Here is a 22,823-nt window from a genome sequence, read left to right as displayed (position 1 = left end):
ACAATCAGTCATATGAGCAGACAATTCAAACCTTCAAAGACAGAGCTCTAAATTTAGCTGCCAGCTCTGAAGACATTTGTTCACAACCAAAAGGGACTGACTATAAGATGACAAAACTATTCTCCATATACAAAAAATAAATTTAAGATGAAAAATTAGTGTAATAAGTTCTCATGTCTTTAAAATATTGTGTTTAAAGAGGAAAAAATATCCCCAGCTTGTCATCTATTATTGCTCCCAATCTGCACATGTAAAGCTGGAAAATGCTCAAGTTACCTTGAGGTAGTGAAGTGCTCGCTCTAGCTCATCCTTAGAACAGGAACAGACCAAGTGGGAGAAGATGTATTTGAAGTTGTTGATTAGGATTTCTCTTCGGTTTACATTCAGCTGTTTTGCTATGGTTCGAATAAGTGCAGACGCTGCGGGACTGGCCTTGGCAGCGAGGTCAGGCAGTAGAACTTGCAGAGTTCGCTGACAAATTAAAAGCACACTTACCAAGATTAAATGCAGATTTTTTTCTGTATGCCAATGTGAAAATATACCCGTACACCTATTATCTTGATTTAAGATTGACTTATTAAGAGCGAATCAACAAGGATACTAGAGAGGAAAATATCTCTTAGTCATGGAAAGACTAATGGAAAAAAAGTAATTTTATAGGGCTGCAATAATAGGAGATTTGAACCCATACAAATGGCAAGTGAATGTATAGTTTTGTCTAGTTAACAAAAAAAACCACAGCCAGAACACTTTGGCCTGTTAAACTGTTGCACATTTCCCCATTACCAACAAACCAGATGCTGATCAAAAAAGTTTGAGTTTGCGTGAAAACTTTGGCTAGTTCCTAGTTCGCATTAAAGTAGTCCTCTTCAAACAGGACAACATTAATGCAAACTAGGAACTTATAGTTCACACCTGCAGCATCCACACGGAAAGTTATAGCGCAGCACTTTGGTGTGCACTGCTATTCCTACTCTTGTAGTCCAAACTGCAGAGTAGTACAGACAAGCCCTTTGACCTTAAAGAAAATAAGCAGTGTTTATATTAGGGAGGGCAACAAATGAAGATGTCATCTATCCAGAGCATCTTCGTATTTTATGTTTGAAACAAAAAACAGAAGGTTACTTAGAGAGGAGGGAAAAAAAGCATCCTGAATGAGGGCTCAAAAAATTGCCTCAAAATAAAGACTTTTGACTTAACATCTTATCCTAAAAGCTGCAGAAGCCAATAAATACTTTGAGCAAATGAGTACTTTTGTTTCATACTTGGGTAGTTCACTTCCCCTCACACTCTGAACCACTACTACAGATCTATATGCCGCAGTTTCTGGATTGAACATCTCCTCCCCTGCTTGAGCTGTCAGCAGCAATTCTAAATTATCCCAATTTATAGCTACCAACAATTAGAGGAGGAGGGGGTTAAGAAATAAATCCAGAGTTACAAGATTCACTGGAAGATAGTGGACTAAAATTTAAAAAAATCCAAGCTCACAAAATTCAGAAATAAAAAAGACTACCCACTCACAGACAGAAAGCGGTTGAGGTCTGGGAAATCAAATACATTGGCAATTTCAGATAACGTGTCCAGGGCCATCCTTCTCTGATGAGCAGCCTCTTGTTTTTGTAGCTCATTACTCTGGCATGGGGTGTTAGAAAGTACTGCCATCTGGCTCGAGTGCAGGGATTCCACTAGAAACTAAACATTAAAAGATAACTTTCAATATAAGTTTTCCACCTCCAGGACATAAAATCCACACTGAACAAAGATATACAGCTAAGCACCTAATCTAAGGGGAAAAGTTATAGCTTCTCTTTCTTCCTGTCTACATTTTTCTTCTGCTTACACTAAATGACCCAAACTGAAAACCACGGATCATTACATTTGACGATACTCAAGTTGTAGTTTAAAAATTTTACTTTGGAAACCTTAATGGTGGCATCCCAGCCAGCTAGAAATTGATTTTATATTATTGCCTTCTGGGAATATTTAAAAACTGAAGAGAACGTAACCATTTAAATAACCTGTGGGAAAAATCACTGTTGCATTGTGTCTGTAACATAAGGTCAAATGTAATATAAATTTTAAAAGTAGATCCCATGAGGAAGTGTGCCATATAATGCAAAAGATTATGTGGTTCTACAATTTCAATATTTAGGGAGCTGGGACATGAGAGGGAAACAGAATGACACTGCTGGTGTCACAAACCCAATCAAAAGTAAAAGAGTCCCAGTCTTCCTTGAAAAGTTTAATTTATTTTAGAAAATTATGTCAAATAGGACTCCTCCTGTTTATACTCTACATAAAACAAAAGCTTTCTGTAAATTTTACTTTCAGCACCACTTTTAAAAATGAATGGGGAAAACATTGCCACACAAATTAATATCTGTGAGGCAATGTTTTCCTTTGCAACCTAGCAATATAATGTGTGCTAACGGAAGTAATACTCATTTTCCTCACCTGACAGATAGGCTTCTTGTACTGACTGAAAAGGGCTTGCAGTTTTATAGACTTGGCTGCAGCCAGTGCTCTGATTTCTGTATATGCTGCTCCTGCCACGGATGATGACTTTGACAACAAACAATGTAACAAATGCAAGAGCGCAAATGGCACCAAGTCCCCTTTCGCTGCCCTTTCAAAAGCGAGCAGAAAAAAATTACACTGTTAGCATGAAATGCTAGTTACAACACTAGTGAGACTACCTCTAACATATGCAGGTTACCATGATAAACACAATTTGTCACTGTGTTTTTATATAACCTCCTATTGTTCACAAAATGGACGCCATGGTAAAGAGCAGATGATTTCAACAAATATGAATATATAGTATTTAATCATCATTTAGTATAAAGACTTACTCTTTGAATGGATTTGTCTTTATTAATTATAATTAGGCTTGGCAGAATTCAACTTTTAAAATTAATTTTGAAGGATAATATATTTTATCAATTTAAATTTTCACACTTTTAGAAAATTATGGGAGTGTCAGACAATAATTATTTAGTGATAGTAGATGATGAGATTCAAAAAGTTCAATACTGAACCGTTAAAACAAACTGTCAACATCACATGTCAAAACATACGAAGTACATATCCTTAAATCAAGCTCCAGTTCTCAAGCAGCTTTTTATTTTTTTTTTAAACTTTGCCCATCTGTAAATTTCAATAACCATAAATGGAAATATTTGTCAGTTTGTGTGTGTACAGTGAAATCAATGTTTCTCAATAAAAATCTAATCCTTCCAAAACCAATTATAATGCTATCCTTTTCTAAAGAAGAAAAATACTGTCACTTGGGCTCTGACCCTACACAATTGGACCTATAACAGAAGACACTTCCACATGGAACCCTAGTGAATACACCAAGGCTCAGTACAGATGCAAGGGTCTGCCTGTGTGGATCTATCTGCAAAGATAGGGGCTCTAAAGAGTGTTATTCTTGTATTCACACTTGTGCAACAAGACTCTCAGAACTATAAACTGAAAATACTTAAGAATGTTCAAAATATAACATACAACCAAAAGTTACCTTCCAATATCCCCTGTTGTTAGAATTAATGTATCCTTCAACTCATTATTTCTAGATATTTTAGCATTTGTATAGGCTTCTTTCATTCTTGAAACAAAAAGCTGAAAAAACAAATTTGAAATGGATGAACTATTCAACACATTAGTTAAACAAGATCGTTTTTGTTGTAACAGTTTTACATTTTTGGCATTAGAAAAGAAAACATGGGTTCACCTCTTTTATAAATCCTTCCTCGGAGTCCAAGGATGTCAATATGTTCCTAATATTGTCACTGAATGCCACTCTTACATCTTTGTCTGGATCTTCCATTAGATTTAGTAAAGCTCCAACAAGAATCTTTACATCTGATTCATCATCTCTAAAGTCCAGATGTTTGCAGAGATGAGGTATATTCTCTATAAATGCTAAGGGAGAGAGAAATGGGTTGAAGAAGAAAAAGGAAGATAAGTGTTTAATGCTTTTAAAAATGTACCAGAATAATTAATGATGAAATAATATATAAAAACATCAAAAAGACAGTTCTATACTTCATAAAGCTATTTTTAAAAGTGTCAGACAAAATGGTTAATTATAATTCAGATTTATACCAAAATGTTAGACTTCTATTGAAAGGTACAGAATGAGAAACTACAATAGATATTAGATTTAATTGGACTTAACATCTAAAACAAACATCTGATACTAAGTTAACCATGCTTGAAAGTTCATGTTTATATATCTATAGTGACATTTGTTGAGCCAATATGGTGTACAGAAGTACACAAGTGGCTACTGTAGTTTGCTTATACTGTGCATCACCACAACTATTTTGTGAATGCTGACTGTACATTAGCCAAAAAAATATTAAGATGTCAATTGTGTGTGTTGAGGAACAGAAGCTGATATGATATGTCAAGCACTCATTTTTTTTTATTCTGCCAGCTAGAGCCAATGGAAAATATCATGAGCACAATTTCTCTTTGCTCTAAGATGTTCTTGGTTCCAGAAAGCATATGTATTCATCAACCATTTCAAAAGTGCTTGACCTATTTGGGAAGGAGGTCTGGTATTAATTTATAATATATTTAAAAGAAAGCAAATAAAGATTGAGAAATGGGATGGGAGATGAAAAACAGAAAAAAGAGTGGAATTAGTGAAAGGTATTAAATAGAAGATACAAGTTAACAATTAATGAGAGGCCCTTTAGTGCTAAATGCTAAGCAACCACAATCCTCATTGATTTCAACAGGAGTTGAGGGCACTCAGCGGTGAGGTATCACAGGTCAGACTTACCAACATATGAGATGTATTTGTTGTCAGACCATACGCAAACACTCTTATTCCCACCTACTGTACAAGTTGCAGGTTGATAAAAGGAATACAACACAGAAGTCGGGTGGCGAAAAAGGACAGTGCGAGTAATTTCAGTATACTACACAAGAGTGTGAAGGCTAAGAAAAAAAATAAAATCACTTTACCTAGCTTTACTGAACTAGGTACTTCGCTTTCAAGAAGATTAAAAAATGGCTTGAAAATTGAGGCTTTCACTGAACATGTATTTTCATGCGCAGAGATCACAGTAAGACTGCTACATAAAATATCAAAAGTTACATGCTCAGTATCAGGTTCTGTTAAATGAGGAGTTAAATTAAATGTCCCAGCAAGACAGCAAGCTAACTTTCCAGCGATACTGGCACAAGCCTTCTTGACTAACTCAGATTCATCATTGATTTGGTCTCTGTAATGAAAGAAGAAAAAAAACCTTTAGTATATCACTTAATGAGTCATTTGCATTTTATATGCAATACATTCAATAATAATTTCCATATATTTAACAAGTTAAAGTAAAGGAGTGTTTACATAAATAGTTGCTCTCTATAATGGCTATTTGTTTTTCTTTTTTGTCTGCCTCAAACTCTGTGCTAAATCTACAAGGGGGGTGGATAGGGTAGAATGTGGAGAATTAAGGAATCTTTAATCTGGAATACTAGCACAGGAATAGGCAGGCTGCGCATGCAAAATTGGGCAAAAAGGAGGGTAAGGCAGGTACACGGGAGGGGGACAGGGTGAAAGAAAACAGAATGGGACTGTATAAAAAGCTATCAGGCACAAGCATAACTTCTTCCACATTTTGTTGCACAATGAATCTTCTTCCCCATGTTTGTTTTTGTTTATCTAGACTAAAATCGATGGGCAGAGAATTTGTCTTTTGTATGTTCAGAGAGACTCCTAGTACATTTTGGACGCTATATAAATAAATAATTAAATAACAACAAGCCACCAACACTAACATTCTGTACTAGTTTTCTTTTTCAACCATGGCACCTTAGAGACTAACCAATTTATTTGAGCATAAGCTTTCGTGAGCTACAGCTCACTTCATCGGATGCATACTGTGGAAAGTGTAGAAGATCTTTTTATACACACAAAGCATGAAAAAATACCTCCCCCCACCCCACTCTCCTGCTGGTAATAGCTTATCTAAAGTGATCACTCTCCTTACAATGTGTATGATAATCAAGTTGGGCCATTTCCAGCACCAATCCAGGTTTTCTCACCCCCCTCCCCTCCCCCCACACAAACCCACTCTCCTGCTGGTAATAGCTTATCTAAAGCGACCACTCTCCTTACAATGTGTACGATAATCAAGGTGGGCCATTTCCAGCACAAATCCAGGGTTTAATAAGAACGTCTGAGGAGGGGGCGGGAGGGTAGGAAAAAACAAGGGGAAATAGGCTACCTTGCATAATGACTTAGCCACTCCCAGTCTCTATTCAAGCCTAAGTTAATTGTATCCAAATTTGCAAATGAATTCCAATTCAACAGTTTCTCGCTGGAGTCTGGATTTGAAGTTTTTTTGTTGTAATATCGCAACTTTCATGTCTGTAATCGCGTGACCAGAGAGATTGAAGTGTTCTCTGACTGGTTTATGAATGTTATAGTTCTTGACATCTGATTTGTGTCCATTTATTCTTTTACGTAGAGACTGTCCAGTTTGACCAATGTACATGGCAGAGGGGCGTTGCTGGAATATGATGGCATATATCACATTGGTGGATGTGCAGGTGAACGAGCCTCTGATTGTGTGGCTGATGTTATTAGGCCCTGTGATGGTGTCCCCTGAATAGATATGTGGGCACAGTTGGCAACGGGCTTTGTTGCAAGGATAGGTTCCTGGGTTAGTGGTTCTGTTGTGTGGTATGTGGTTGCTGGTGAGTATTTGCTTCAGGTTGGGGGCTGTCTGTAGGCAAGGACTGCCTTACACATTGTAAGGAGAGTGGTTACTTTAGATAAGCTATTACCAGCAGGAGAGTGGGGGGGGGGGTATTTTTTCATGCTTTGTGTGTATAAAAAGATCTTCTACACTTTCCACAGTATGCATCCGATGAAGTGAGCTGTAGCTCACGAAAGCTCATGCTCAAATAAACTGGTTAGTCTCTAAGGTGCCACAAGTACTCCTTTTCTTTTTGCGAATACAGACTAACACAGCTGTTACTCTGAAACTTTTTCAACCATATAATCAGAAAGGTGAAAGCAGCAGTAATACATACAAGAGAGTTTGGGGAATTATGCTGTAGGATTTCACACTTAATTGGTGCAGGAGGACAGGGAATCCTTTAACACAACTTGCTCGGATGACTTCCTGGGGACTCTGTAGTGCCCAACGGTAAACACATTTTCTCCAATCCAGACATATGTTTTTTGGGAACAGTGACAGAAGGAATACACAGTGTGACTGAGTTTGAGGTGCTGAGGGCGGGAGGAGGAAGAAAAAACATAATAAAAACTGAACATTACATAAGGCTTTGAATACTATTAGCTCTTTGTTGTTGCCAATAAGATAGAAAGAACAAGACAAACCGGTGGAAAGAAAATATACTGTTGAAATGTGAGACAATTTCTTAAAGGCAATTAATACAAGGCATACCTATTTCTCTTAAGTTTTGCATACAGGCTTAATATGCTATGATTTATATACACCATTTCTTTTGTTATAATCTTTGCTCTCTCATTTAAATAAGCTATTTTTTTTCTCATGCAGTGTTAACCTAGCCATATTGTTCTCATATAAGGCTACGTTTTAGTCATGGGTATTTTTAGTAAAAGTCATGGACAGGTCATGGGCCGTAAACAAAAATTCACGGGCCTGTGACCAAAATACCACGACTAAAACTTGGGTGGTGGTGCTCGGGGGGAGGTCTGGGAGCACCACTGCATCAACTCTACTTTTACCATTTAACATGCTTATACATGTTGAGAGATGTTCCTCTAATAATTCCATATTTGTAGGCGACACAGTCCTTGCAGAAGCTGTTTGGTGATGGATTGATATCTAAAGAGATAACTAATGCACTTACTGCTAAAAAGAGAGAGATAGACTTGGGAGTCCTTATAAATCATAAAGAAACCAGCTAGCTTGGAAGACGGGGCCAAAAGAAATCCGATGAGGTTCAACAGGGAAAAGTGCAGAGTCCTGCATTTAGGATGGAAGAATCCCATACACTGCTACTGGCTGGGGACAACTGGCTAAGCGGCAGTTCTGCAGAAAAGGACCTTGGGATTACAGTGGACAAGAAGCTGGATATGAGTCAATAGTGTTCCCTTGTTGCCAAGAAGACTAATGGCATAATGGGCTGCATTAGTAGCAGCACTGCCAGGAGATCGAGGGAAGTGATTATTCAGCACTGGTGAGGCCACATTTGGAGTACTGCCTTCAGTTTTGGGCCCCCCACTACAGAAAGGATATGAAGAAATTGGAGAGAGGCCAGCGGAGGGCAACAAAAATTATTAGGGGGCTGAGGCACATGACTCACAAGGAGAGGCTGAGGGAACTGGGCTCATTTAGTCTCCAGAAGAGTGAGGGGGGATTTCATAGCAGCTTTCAACTACCTAGAGTGAGGTGGGTTCCAAAGAGGATGGAGCTAGGTTGTTCTCAGTGGTGACAGATGACAGAACAAGAAGCAATGGTCTCAAGTTGCAGTAGGGGAGATCTATGTTGGATATTAGGAAAAGCTATTTCATTAGGAAGGTGGTGAAGCACTGGGTTACCTACGGAAGTGGTGGAATCTCCATCCTTAGAAGTTTTTAAGGTCCAGCTCTACAAAGCCCTGGCTGGGATGATTTAGTTGGGGTTGATCCTGCTTTGAGCAGGGGGTTGCACTAAATGACCTCCTGAGGTCTCTTCCAACCCTACTCTTCTATGATAGCTTTCTGGCACTTTAAACACCTCCTCTCAAGTGCAACATATGGCTGGAAAGAGATATAGATTTGCGGATTTGGTTGGCCAGTTCACTGTTCCCTATTGTGTCAGGCTGACTGGATATTCATGGATACAACATTGCCATCAGTTCACATTCAGAAGATTACCCATACAACCATATGGGCTAGAATTTTCAGTGAAATTTTATGTTGAACATAAGTTGATAGGTAAGATCTGGCACATACCAAATTATGCTTCCTGTTTGTCACTAGCAAATGGATTTATGAAGCCCGTATGAAAGGAACAGCGATGTATATGCAGCATATTAAATACACAAATGTGCAATCATAGAAGAGCTCTAATATGCTATCCATACTTACAGAAACTATTTGCAATCTGTTGGCTCAGACCTAGAAGATCTGAGCTGAAAGGAGACAGCTTGAAAGAAGAGTCATCAGAATGGCCATATATCCATGGCAGAGATAACATTCCACATACATTTTCAAGAATCTGATCATTCAGATGGCTCTTCCCTAGGGAAAACCCACATAAAACCATATTTGTTAGTCTACGTAGCTTACAAAATGGATGTGTATATTATACTTTATTTAGTTACAGAGTAGAATACATTATATTTTCCTAAAAGTACAATATCAATCCACCCATGTATCAGAATTCTGCATTTTAGAAGTGAAACAGTAAAGCAATGATGTATTAGAGGAAAACATTCTAAATTTATGTGAAAAAGTACCATCTACAAACCCTAACCTCTACAAAGTTCATTTCTTTAGGCACAGTCATTGTCCACACATCGGTTTTGTCCAAAGAAGAGAGACAACAGAAGCACACAAAAATGAAAAAAGAAACACAGTTTACTAGTTTTCAAGATGGATGCATTCCACAGTTGATGAAACTGCCTTTAATGCAACCAGGATTCCTATTGTGTACATTGAGAAGTGGAGTATTAAGTTCAGGCACAAACTCTAGACTTTAATAAATGCATCCATCACAATAAACCAACCAACTTCTAGCAGCATTTTTAAGTTTACAAAATATCAGAATTCAGCGAAGAGCTTTTAATTTCAACAACTTCTCACCTTGCATATAAAATAAAGCATCAAAGATTTTCACTATTCTGTCAATCACTGGCTCCAGGTTAGCATTCTGAGCAGTAGATTCCAAAAGGTTCCTGCAGACTGTCACTACTCTCATGACAAAGTCAGAAGAAATCCAGATCAGTTGTACATTCACCTCAGAATCTGAAGACCAAGCAGCATTATGTTTATGACTGCTTAAGCCCTGAGCAACTTTATGATCCATGCTGTTAAGAAAAAAGATTTAGAAATCATGTGAACATTGTAATATTAGGAGTTTTTCCTAAATTATAATCAAAAGTCTATCTATGAAAATGCAGCCATTCAAAATGCAGGCAGCTTTCCCGCAGTTGCATGCAGACATGTACACAGGTAATCTTATAGATGTTACACAAGTTTACAAAGGAGTAATTACACATTTACAAGACACCAGTAGATAAATGGTCAACTTTGTACTTTTACCTGTTAGAATTTTGAGAACAATGAACTGTACACAGGGCAGCTAGTCGTAGTACTACTGCAATTCCTTCTACAATTGGAAGAATGTCTGATGTCAGAGCATCTTGCTCCAGGAGAAATACTACGGAGGCAGCTTTCTTGTTTATTGCATTCCACAGCATGCTCTTCATTTTCATGTTCACGGGACTAAGCCTGTGATTAACCACATTATTTTAGTTTTTAAAAGCATTCGTTCAGCAACATACAATTCCTTGTAAATGATGCTAGAACTAACCAGTCTTGGAGGTAGGAATGTAGCTGTAGAAAAATGACTTTACGTAATTCTTATATTTTGAGAGAACAAAAAAAAAATCAACTTCAGAAGCATAAATTATTATTCATTCATGAGGAATAAAGCTTTGGTCAATTATTCTTGAAGAAGTCAGCTTCACATGAAGAGCTGTAGAAGGTACAATTGTCTTTTAAAAAAGTGTTATCATGGGTCAAAGATGTAAGTAACTGAGAAAACAAAACAATGGAGTGCTTTAATGTTGCTCCTTGGGTAAGATGGGTTTTTGGTTGTCTCTTTTGTCCATTAATTGCAACATCAGGATCTAAAACATGGTCATTCAATTATACAAATAATGCGTAATTTTAGATAGGATTAAAACTGTATTAAAATAGCTACACAAATATTTTTAAAGCGAAAATTAAATACATGTGGATTATATATTATCATGGAGTATTTCAGATTCCAGAACAAATATGACTGGATAATATGTTGTGTTGTGTGTGGCTTATACAAATTCACATAAAAACTATGAAACAGACATTTTTAAAATATTACATACTCTCTATTTTGCTATTTTAATTTATAGTTATACAAAAAATTAAAGGTTTTTTGATGCTGATGTATTAAGCAACAAAAGGTATCCTTTTTTATTTTAAATTAAATTTGGCAAATAATGATTTAATCCATAAAATAATCTCTGGATATTTATACTCTGAAAAATAAAATGGAAAAAGTAGATCCAATGCATGTGTTGCATTGTAAGATGCCAAGAAGAATTACCTTAAATGCAACCATTTCACCATCCAGTTAACTGCCAAGATCTAACCAAACTACTATACAAAATAGTTATTGAATAAATATCTTACGCTGCTGGCACAGGAGATTTCTTTGGATACTTTATTGATAGACTTAGTCGTTGCTTTTTTTCTGGAATTTCATCACTACTGCTGCTCCATCCATCTGTATCAGAGGTATCCAGCTGGTTCCGACACTGAAGCTCCTGAATGATTTCCAGACCTTCTGTTTTTAATGCTGCATAAAGTGGACTCACCAGATACTACAACAGACAAACGTGCACACACACAAAAATAGTATTAAGTATGCTGTTTCTTGGTTTGTCCAGAGAGATGGGGAGGTGGCAATATTTTGTACAAACGTTTCACAAGTTTATGTCAGCTCCAAAAAGTGGAAAAAAACTCCTGTACAAGAATCTGATTCCACAAACACTTATACACATGGAAAATTAATGTACAGGAGTAATCCCACTGAAATCTATAAAACTACATAGAAGTACTTATGTGAATAAGTGTTTTCAGACCTCTCAGTTATGTGTCAAAAGCTTTCGTATACCAGTGCAGCTTTCTGTGCTCTTTTCTGAGAGTGGACTGCTATTGCTAGTTCTCTTTCATTCACATTATTTAGCCGTTAGTCAGGATTATCCATTCAGTCTGTTTTATTCCTTTATTTTATCTATACAATAAATATCAGGGAAACGTTACTTCTATGCCACTTATTTTTGTACTTTACTTAGGTTTAGAAACCAACTTTGCACAGATACCTTGAAAATCCAGCACAGATTTCCATCTAGTCAGGTAATTTTACCAGTGTGGTATGAAATTGTTATCTGCTCCTGTATACTGTTATCCTGTCCTGTCATAAACTGCATGCATATCTGTAGCCTCTCCCAAATTTAACAGAATATTTTAATAAGTTCAATAAGATTCCTCCAACCACCATATAAACACATCAATAGCATATTGGCTGGAAGAAACTAAACTAAAGATGACCAATCTGCATTCATTAAAAACAACCTATTTATTAATAGAACTCAAAAAATGTGCTAGGCACTTTAAAGTATAAATAGAGATACACTGTACATTCTTCAGGACACGGACAATCTTCAGCCTCATTTCTACATTATGATGTGTGTGGACAAGACCCTGTACCTGCCTGTAGCTCTACTGGCTTCACGTGGCTCCATGCAGGCATAAAGGTCCACCCACACACATCACACTGCAGAATCAGGGCCTGAATTTAAATATTATATGTAGAATATAATTACAGAAACAGAAAGAAGGACATGATTTAACTGTAACCCAATAATCTACCTTAAGGCATTTCTGAAACACTTAGTTTCTAGGTATTCTTCCTTACATAGATGGATGACAAAAACAACAAATATTTGTTCAGATTAACCTACCTCTTGTTCTTCTTGACTTCCAATGACATCAACAAAAATTCTGCAAATGGTGCAGATATGGGCCTTTCTTACTTGTAAAGCAGATTCATATCCAGCTGGAACAAACTTCAGAAAGTACTGAAGTATGTGACACAAAGCAGCTTTCAACTTTTCAGACTTAAGATGTCTAAGCACATCGGCTTCAAACAGTGCTCGAAGCTTCTCTAACAGCATATTTAGGTAGACAGGTTCAATATTTACATAAGAATCTGCTTCAAAAGGAAATAATGTCCTCACCAAGCGTAAAAGTGGTTCTCCAAAGAGTTCTAATTTTTCAACATCCATTTGGAGTACTGACTGTAAGATTCCAAAAAAGACTGTGAAGAAAATGCCGGCAGGCTGTTCTGGTGGCCCTCCTAATTGGATCAATTTTATTAAAAGGTTCAAGGCTAAAGCTTTAATTTTTGGTCTACCATACTCCAACAGTGAGCAGCCTATCCCCCACAGAATAAGATCCTCTCTTGCAAAAAACACATCAGAAACAATGTCAATCAGAATTGTCATTAATGTAATTTCCAAGCATTCCACATCATGCATGCCCATCAATTGTAACGTGGCTGAGCTTAAATAACCTAGATTTTCATTTGTGTTGCTTAAAAATCTGTTTACCACCACTGGCCAGACTAAGAAGTTCCTCTGAAGCTGCCTCTGTATATTTCTTTCATGCAAGAAAATTAGATCTTGGAAAAGTTGCAGTAAATCTTTTGTCAGCACCTCAAAAACAGCACAGCTTTTCGCTTTAAAAAGAAACAGGAGAGAGCAGATGACGTCACAGATGTTCTTGTGTAACACATGACAGTTTGGAGCTGCAGCAATTCGCAGAAGCCTTGTTATAATCCAATTACTAAATTCTAAATAGAAAAAGAAAAACACACACAGAGGAAATATTGTGATTCATATGCTACAAGATTTACTCTTTAGAGACAACTATGTAAATAATGTTTCACTAATAACTATACTTAATCCTCACAACCCACCAAAGATGAGATGAGTATAGTTGGCCACAGTAAATTGCACTAGGGTAACAAGGACACTTGTCCAAAATATCCATCTCATGCCACAGTCCATGTCTGAGAGCCTTATTTCAGCACAGTTTCCTTCCTTCACTATAGCTACTCTAAGGCCTGGTCTACACTATGAGTTTATGTCGGATTTAGCAGCGTTAAATGGAATTAACCCTGCACCCGTCCACACACTGAAGCCATTTTTTTTGACATAAAGGGCTCTTAAAACCGATTTCTGTACTCCTCCCCAACAAGGAAATTAGCGCTGAAATCGACATCGCCGTTCCGAATTAGGGTTAGTGTGGACGCAATTCAAAGATATTGGCCTCCAGGTGCTATCCCACAGTGCACCATTGTGACCACTCTGGACAGCACTCTGAACTCGGATGAACTGGCCAGGTGTACAGGAAAAGGCCTGGGAACTTTTGAATCTCATTTCCTGTTTGGCCAGGCGAGCTCATCAGCACAGGCAACCATGCAGAGCTCATCAGCACAGGTGACCATGCAGCCCCAGAATCAAAAAAGAGCTCCAGCATGGACTGAACGGGAGGTACTGGATCTGATCAAGAAGAAGAATCAAAGAATCAAACCCCAGACACGCCACTTCTATGCTGAGCTACATGCAATTCTAGGGGGGGCCGCCACCACTACCCCACCCCGTCCGTGGACTCCGATGATGGGGTACTCTCAGCCATGCCTGAGGATTTTGCGGACGGGGAAGATGAGGAGGAGGACGACGACGACGAGCTTGAGGAGAGCAAACAGCACACCGTTCTCCCCGACAGCCAGGATCTTTTTATCACCCTGACTGAAATACCCTCCCAACCCAACCAAGCCAGAGAAGGGACCTCTGGTGAGTGTACCTTTTAAAATATAATGCATGTTATAAAAGCAAGTGTTTTTTAATGATTAAGTTGCCCTGAGGACTTGGGATGCATTCGTGTCCAGTACAGCTACTGGAAAAGTCTGTTAACATGTCTGGGGGTGGAGCAGAAATCCTCCAGGGACATTTCCATGAAGCTCTCCTGGAGGTACTCTAAAAGCCTTTGCAGAAGGTTTTTGGGGAGAGCAGCCTTATTCCATCCTCCATTGTAGGACACTTTACCACGCCATGCTAGTAGCAAGTAATCTGGTATCATTGCATGACAATGCCTGGCAGCGTATGGTCCCGGTGTTTGCTGGCAATCAAGCAACATCTGTTCTTTATCTCTCTGTGTTATCCTCAGGAGAGTGATATCATTCATGGTAACCTAGTTGAAATAGGGGAATTTAATTAAGGGGACATTCAGAGGTGGCCGTTCCTACTGGGCTGTTTGCCTGTGGCTGACAAGAAATCCTCCCCGCAGTTAGCCACACGGTTGGGGGGGGGGCATTAGCGCTGAGGTGTTCGTGTTTGGCTAGCAGGGATCTTCCCTGATACCAGCCACATGGTGCTGTAAGGGGTAAAGCGATCATCCCAGAGAATTGGATGGGCGGGAGGGGGGATTAGTTTAGTTTCTGCTGCTGCACATTAACAGGAAAACCGCAGCACTAAATGGCCAACTCAAAGTGCTTTGCTTGGTATGGGACAGGAGGGTGCTGCTGTTATGAAGGTTGCAGAAGCCGAAGGACTACGGCTTACCGTGGCCGCCTGCAAGCCTAATTCTGCTGCCCGGCACTGCGTGTGTGATCTCTAACACCAAAGCCACAGGCACTCAATATAAGATGCAAAATGTGACCTTGTACCAAAATTATATATGCTATGTAATGTGAATAGTGTTGTTCACCGTGAAAGAGTACAGCCATTGTTCTGTAAAATGTATCTTTTTAAATACTTCACTCCCTTTTTTTCCTCCAGCAGCTGCAAATGTTTCAAGCCTCCCTCCTCCGTCCCAAAGGCTCTCTCAGACAAGGCAGTGAAAAAAACGCATGCGCGATGAAATGTTCTCTGACCTCATGCAGTCGTCCGGCACTGACAGAGCTCAGCAGAATGTGTGGAGGGACACAATAGCAGAGTACAGGAAAGCGGGCGATGAACGTGAGGAGAGGTGGCGGCAGGAAGATCAGAGGAGGCATGATGCAACACTGGGGCTACTGAGGGATCAAATGGACATGTTCCGGCACCTGGTGGAGGTTCATGAACGGCAGCAGGATCACAGACTGCCGCTGCAACCCCTGTTTAACCGCCCTCCCTCCTCCCCAAGTTCCATAGCCTCCTCACCCAGACGCCCAAGAATGCGGGGTGGGGGGGGAGGAGGCTCCGGGCACCCAACCACTCCACTCCAGTGGACAGCCCAAGCAACAGAAGGCTGTCATTCAACAACTTTCGAAGTGGCCTTTTCTCTCACTCCCACCCTCCTCCCACACCCTACCCACGCTACCTTGTGAGTTATCTCCCTATTTTTATAATCAATTAATAAAGAATACATGTTTTTTAAAGGATAGTGACTTTATTTCCTTTGCAAGCAAGCTGTGATCGAAGGGGGGAGGGCGAGTGGCTCACAGGGAATTTAGAGGAAACCAAGGGGGCGGGTTTTCATCAAGGAGAAACAAACAGAAGTGTCCCACAGTACCCTGGCCAGTCATGAAACTGGTTTTCAAAGCTTCTCTGATGTGCAGCGCTTCCTGCTGTGCTCTTCTAACCGCCCTGGTGTCTGGCTGCGCGTATTCAGCAGCCAGGCAATTTGCCTCAACCTCCCACCCCGCCATAAACATCTCCCCCTTACTCTCACAGAGATTGTGGAGCACACAGCAAGTAACAATAACAATGGGAATACTGGTTTCGCTGAGGTCTGAGAGAGTCAGTAAACTGCGCCAGAGACCCTTTAAACGTCCAAATGCACACTCTACCACCATTCTGCACTTGCTCAGCCTACAGTTGAACAGCTCCTTACTACTGTCCAGGATGCCTGTGTACGGCTTCATGAGCCAGGGCATTAAGGGGTAGGCTGGGTCCCCCAGGATAACTATGGGCATTTCAACATCCCCAACAGTTATTTTCTGGTCTGGGAAGTAAATCCCTTCCTGCAGCCGTTTAAACAGACCAGAGTTCCAGAAGACGCAAGCGTCATGAACCTTTCCTGGCCATCCCACATTGATGTTGGTGAAACGTCCCTTGTGATCCACCAGTGCTTGCAGCTACATTGAAAAGTACCACTTGCGGTTTATGTACTGGCTGCCCTGGTGGTCCGGTGCCAAGATAGGGATATGCATTCTGTCTATAGCCCCACCACAATTAGGGAATCCCATTGCAGCAAAGCCATCTAGTATGATCTGCACATTTCCCAGAGTCACTACCTTTGATAGCAGCAGCTCAATGATTGCGTTGGCTACTTGCAGTAGATTTGCCCACCCCACAGTAGATTTGCCCACTCCAAATTGATTACCGACTGACCGGTAGCTGTCTGGCATTGCAAGCTTCCACAGGGCTGTTGCCACTCGCTTGTGAACTGTGAAGGCTGCTTTCATCTTGGTATTCTTGTGCTTCAGGGCAGAGGAAAGCAAGTCACAAAGTTCCATGAAAGTGCCCTTATGCATGCAAAAGTTTTGGAGCCACTGGGAATCATCCCAGACCTGCAACACTATGCGGTCCCACCAGTCTGTGCTGTTTCCCAGGCCCAGAATCAGCGTTCCACTGCATGAGCCTGCCCCAGTAACACCAAGATCTCCAAATTGCTGGGGACCACGGTTTTAGAGAAATCTGTGTCCACGTCCTCATCACTGCACTGCCGTCGCCTCCTCGCCTGGTTTTTCAGGTGCTGGTTCTGCATAAACTGCACGACAATGGTCATAACTGCTGCGGTGAGCTGAACGGGCTCCATGCTTGCCATGCTATGGCGTCTGCTCGGGCAATCCAGGGAAAAGGGCACGAAATGATTGTCTGCTGTTGCTTTCACGGAGGGAGTGAGGGTTGACTGACAACATATACCCATAACCACCCGCGACAAATTTTTGGCCCCATCAGGCATTGGGAGTTCAGCCCAGAATTCCAATGGGCAGTGGGGACTGCGGGAACTGTGGGATAGCTACCCACAGTGCACAGCTCGGAATGTCGACGCTTGCCACGGTACTGTGGACGCACACCGCCGATGTGTGTGCTTCATGTGGACGCATGCACTCGACTTTATACAATTTGTTCCCAAAAACTGACTTCTGTAAAATCGGAGTACTTTTGTAGTGTAGCCATGGCCTTAGGCCTAAGTTTTCCCTGCTTCCTCTTAGGCAAGTAGCTCTCCTCATTACCCTCACTGCCCGCCAGTTTTCAGCAACTAGCCCACTCTTCAGCACAGAGCTGTTCTTGATTTCATGTAAGGAAATTTCCATCCCTTAGCCTCTGTTGCAACCGCATACTGCCTCCATATTGCTTCTTCCAGGAATGGGGTATTCGCTGAGAAGGATTCAGGAAGAGAAAGTGAATCCCAACTGGAGGAACTGATTTTGGGTCAGGATGCCTGTCTCAATATATGCTCCCAATTGCTGCAGATCCTTCTTCTGTCTCTTTGGCACGCCACCTCTTAGTGTGCTTGCCAAAACCCAAGAAATTACCACATCTTCAGGATGCCTCCCAGATGGGAGCTGGCCAGTGTCTTTATGGACAAGCAACAGTGATGAACAAGAGGGTCAGATTCTGTCCTTGGATATGTATTATGCAATCCACATGCACAGAAATCTAACGCATCATACATTTAAAACAGGCTATCAAATATTCATTTAATTCACAACATGCAAAACAAGCATGTGAAAGAGAGCAAAAATAGGGCAGCAGATATTTGTGAAATCTGCTGGGTATAATATTGAAATGTAATAGGTTATTTTCAGTGCTTAAGCAAAAATGTTTCAGAAAACTCACCAATGCAACTGCACTCAGTTTCCTGGTGATTTTCACTCACATTTACAAACATAAGGGGGGAAGATTTCATGATGTGTTGAATAAAATCAAGGAGCATCACAGAACTTGGCTGAGAATCAATTTTCTTGACAAGTTCCAAAGCAACTGAAAAGAAAATAAATATTCGCATTACTACTGCACCATAGTAACTTCAAACTTCAAGAAACATTTCCACTATAGGAACTACTGTTGCGCAACACAATATGGATTTTGTATGGCTACAAATCAGGAGAATATTTCATTATTACATGCTCACAATATATATATTCTCAACTGTGGATACTGTATGTCACATCAATATATAGAAGAATTAAATTATATAAAAGATATTTGTCTTAATTACTTGTATGGGTACTATCAACGTGTATTAACATGCAATTCTTTTAATACCACCTATATATACAACCAGTAGAAAATGGCAAACAGTAAGACTTGCTGTTTTTCCCGACCCAAACTTGACGAAAGTTAGAGAAATCCAAACAGAAAACACAGTAAAAATTATTCTAAAGCTGGAAGAAATGTAAAACCCCTCTCACCATCCCCACAGCCTGTTGAATCCAATACATTCAATGAAATAATCAAGAAATCCTGGATTATCCCATAGTTAGCTTGCACAACAAACCAAAAACATCTAACCCGTCACTACACCATCTCAGATTTTTCTAAATCCTCATGGTTTATAGAAAAAGACACGGGAGAAGTTATTTATACAAAATTCTCATGATCAGATAGTAATTAAGTTACCAGAGGATTTATGTGATAATGTCCACGTATTCAGAAGCAACATTCAAAGCAGATTTTTTTTTACTAGTAGAAAAATAGTGAGATAAAATAGAAGATCTTAATCACCTCATGCGTCTCAAGAAATAACAAACACATAATAGTGTATGTTACATATGTGCATGTTTACTTACATGACTAGTTCATTAAGTAAAGAGCCATATCTAATCTACTGGATGAGATCATATCCCTGAAAGAATACTATTATTACATATCTATTTGTATATTTGCAGAAAAGTTGTTATATAAGTACAAGACAAAGGGGATGCATGTATTCCAGAAACAGCAGAGCTTTGTTAATTCACAGACAACTAGAAGCTCCACTATGAATTAACAAGTATTAACATTTATTATACCAGTCATCTAAAATTAAAAAATTAACTACAAATATTGACATAAGAACTCAATCCTGCAAATCCTTTTTATGTGAGTAGGGTCCTACCAATTTCACAGCAGTGAAAAACATGTCATGGACCATGAAATCATCCCTTCCCCTTGCCGATGGGAGCCCAGGGCTCCTAGCCAATAGTCCAGACACACTGGGGAGGGACAGGAGTTGCCCTTCCCTGGCATGGCTGCTCTTGGTGGGGAGATCACACCCACCTCCAAAGGCAACACAGAAATGAGGATGGTACACCCTCACTCCTGCATTGCAGCAGCCCGAGAGTTGGGCTCCAGGCTTCCGTGCTCCCCACCCCCACGTGGCTCCTGCTGCAGCTCCGAGCGCCAAGCTCTGGGCTTCCTCCCCAAGCAACTCCTGCCAGGCTGCAGGTTCCTGCTCCTGGGGCAGCCCAGGCTCTGTGGTTCTGCACCCCCACCTTGCAACTCCTGCCGCAGCTCCAGGCACTGAGCTTCCTCTTCTGGCAGCTCGGGCTCAGGGCTTCCACCCCTCTCCCCCGCACCAGCTGGGGCTCGGGGCTACCACCCCCCTGCAGCTGAAGCAGCCAAACTCTGGACTTCTGCCACTTCAGCCAGAGCTTGGGGCAGCCTGGGCTTGGGGCTTCTGCCCCCCAGCCACGGCTCAGGGCAGTCTGGGCTCAAGGCTTCAGCCCTGAAGCTGCAGCTCAGGGCTCCTTCCCCCAGTGCTCCTGATGGGACTCGGGGTGACCCAGTTGGAGCTTCCACCCTAGGGCTTCTTCTGGGGCACCCATTTTTCTGGGGGGGGGGGCGGAGCTCCCAAATTGGCCAGGGGCCCCTACCTTAATCTGTCACTGGCTTGGACTAGCAGTTAGGAGGCCCCAGCTGGGGTGCTCCTAGCAGCATGGGGGAGATCCTACCCACTTCCACCTCCAAGAACCTCCTGTAACTGCAGGAAGCTCAGAGATTGCAGCCTAGGCAGCACAGAAGTGAGGGTGGCAATCTTAGGACCCACCACAACAACTTTGCAACCACCCCCACCCCCCCGCCCCATGATCCCATTTTGGGTCAGGACCCCCACAGTCACAACAGCATGAAATTTCAGATGTAAACATCTGAAATCATGAAACTGACCAATTTTAAAACCCTCTGGCCATGAAATTGACCAGAATGGACCATGAATTTGGTATGGTACTACTCACCTGCAAGTAAGGATTTTCAGGTTCTGAACCTCAAAAGTACATTTTACTATACAGAAGCCTTCATATTTAATGCATCATAATAGCTGTTTATTTATTCTGACAATTACAGTTTAGGTTTAAATATACTATTTTATATTATACTAGTAAGTACTTTGTTATATATTTTACAAAAATAATTAAATCAAGACAACATGAGACCTTGTTCTGTTACTAAATGTTTGTTGAAGTGAGGGGAAGAGAGTACCAAGTTTTTGATAAGAATGTACAAAATGCAGATTAGCAGGGTTCTACAGTATTTGAAGGAAAGGGATATGCCACTAAAAACCTGCTTTACTTACCAACATCTACATCTGTAAGTATTCTGCCAATGAACTGGCAGAGAATTTGTCTTGGCTTCTGCACAACAGTATTATATTCCTCCGGACTGGCACTAAATTAAAAATAAAGCTAGTTATAAAATGTATATTACCACCTGAATACTTTTTCATCTTAAAGTTAAAAAGACCAGTTATTTAAATTGTCTGAGCAATACAATATTATACATCGAATTTCAAATTTGGCATTGTTTCCTTCTAAAAGTCTAAAATCAGAAAAGGTTGTACTATGTATGAGAGAAGCAGGATTGTCAGCTACTGCACTGGGATGCAGCAAATCTGGTTTCTATTCCTGGCTTTCCCACAGTCTTGTCATGTAACTTAGAACAATTTAACATCACTGCATCTTAATTGTCCTCGCTGTATAATGGTACTAATAGTACTTTCCTACTTCATAGCATTGTTGTGAGGATAAATCATTAGCATTTCTGAGGTGCTAAGATATTGCAGTGAGTGAGCATCTCTAGATAAACCTATAAACAAACAAGTGGTCCACAAAGCTTTGCAGAGTTAAACAGCACAAAGACAAAGTTAATAATAAAACAGTAGCAGAGAGACAGTCAGAGGTTGACACTAAAAAGGGCTTCGTAGATTTTAGAATAGGAGAGTAGATGAGGCCAGAGAGGACTGTGCCAGGAGTCAACCATCATGATGAGGGATTTTTTGCACTAGCTGTTTCAAATAACATGTAAAGTGTTATTTCTAGTTGGTTTTAATAGCACGGCATGTAAATCATCATCACAGCCTGGGGACCCAGCTGCCACTGCAATATAAGGAAGCTATGCTACGGCTCTGCTATAATGCTGGTCTCGGGACCAGCGCTGACAACCAAGCGTTTGCTAAGTGGGTTTTCACGGGACATGGCGGAGCTCCAGCAGGCGCAGCCGCGGGCTCCTGCCTCTGAGAGGAGCGGGGAAAGGCGGTGTCTGTGCGGGGTCGCTGCAGACCTACCTGCCCAGCTCCCTGAGGGCTGGGATCATAGAGGCCAGCTCCAACCCCTGCTCGGCCATTGCGGCGAGCCAGCCCCGGCCCCAGCGGCAGCAGCCCCGCTGGTTGGAAAACGCCGCCACTAGCGCTGCTCTCTGAGGAGGGAGAGAGCGAGCGCTAGACGGTGCCCGGCTAGGCTCAAAACGACTCAGTCAGTTCCTAGCAGGCCGTAGAGTAAACGCGTTCTCCTTCCTCCTTCCTCCCTGGTAGAGGCTGGTCTATTGCTCTGACGCGCCGCACGCGCAGCTTTGCCTCAGCTAAGAGCAATACATGAGAGAAATCAGTGAAGAATGTATTCACCACAGACTTTGAGGGCTGAACAGGAAACACTTTTTAACAAATACATAATTAATCTACTGCTGATAATTCACTATAGATCAGCAATGTGCAGGCTGCAGGTGTTGTACATTCAGGGATTAAAAGTGAAAATGCAGAAATAGCATAGTCTCTAGACAGTTTGTTCACCCCAGTTGAGCAAATCAGC

General features: G+C 40.8%; 1 protein-coding gene across 3 annotated transcripts in view; it reads right to left on the bottom strand.

Annotated features, from left to right (window-relative positions):
* ATR (ATR checkpoint kinase) overlaps nt 1–22,463 on the bottom strand; it is an 82,017-nt gene extending 59,554 nt beyond the window's left edge. For all 3 annotated transcript variants that reach the window (XM_073359783.1, XM_073359784.1, XM_073359785.1), the window contains exons 1-15: nt 22,304–22,463; nt 21,317–21,408; nt 18,601–18,744; nt 12,730–13,619; nt 11,396–11,586; nt 10,262–10,450; nt 9,803–10,026; nt 9,086–9,238; nt 7,057–7,255; nt 4,984–5,243; nt 3,740–3,930; nt 3,527–3,627; nt 2,458–2,629; nt 1,525–1,695; nt 277–471 (exon numbers count right to left, since the gene is read on the bottom strand). In XM_073359783.1, coding sequence (XP_073215884.1) covers nt 277–471; nt 1,525–1,695; nt 2,458–2,629; nt 3,527–3,627; nt 3,740–3,930; nt 4,984–5,243; nt 7,057–7,255; nt 9,086–9,238; nt 9,803–10,026; nt 10,262–10,450; nt 11,396–11,586; nt 12,730–13,619; nt 18,601–18,744; nt 21,317–21,408; nt 22,304–22,362 — 3,231 coding nt within the window. In that variant the 5' untranslated portion in view covers nt 22,363–22,463. The remainder of the gene's footprint in view (nt 1–276; nt 472–1,524; nt 1,696–2,457; nt 2,630–3,526; nt 3,628–3,739; nt 3,931–4,983; nt 5,244–7,056; nt 7,256–9,085; nt 9,239–9,802; nt 10,027–10,261; nt 10,451–11,395; nt 11,587–12,729; nt 13,620–18,600; nt 18,745–21,316; nt 21,409–22,303) is intronic.
* Between the last annotated feature and the right edge of the window lie 360 nt (nt 22,464–22,823).

This window comes from Lepidochelys kempii, chromosome 9 (genome assembly GCF_965140285.1).
Source record: "Lepidochelys kempii isolate rLepKem1 chromosome 9, rLepKem1.hap1, whole genome shotgun sequence".
Taxonomy (NCBI): Eukaryota; Metazoa; Chordata; order Testudines; family Cheloniidae; genus Lepidochelys; species Lepidochelys kempii.
The sequence above is the reverse complement of the archived record's forward strand: the minus strand, read 5'-3'. Positions and strand labels throughout refer to the sequence as shown.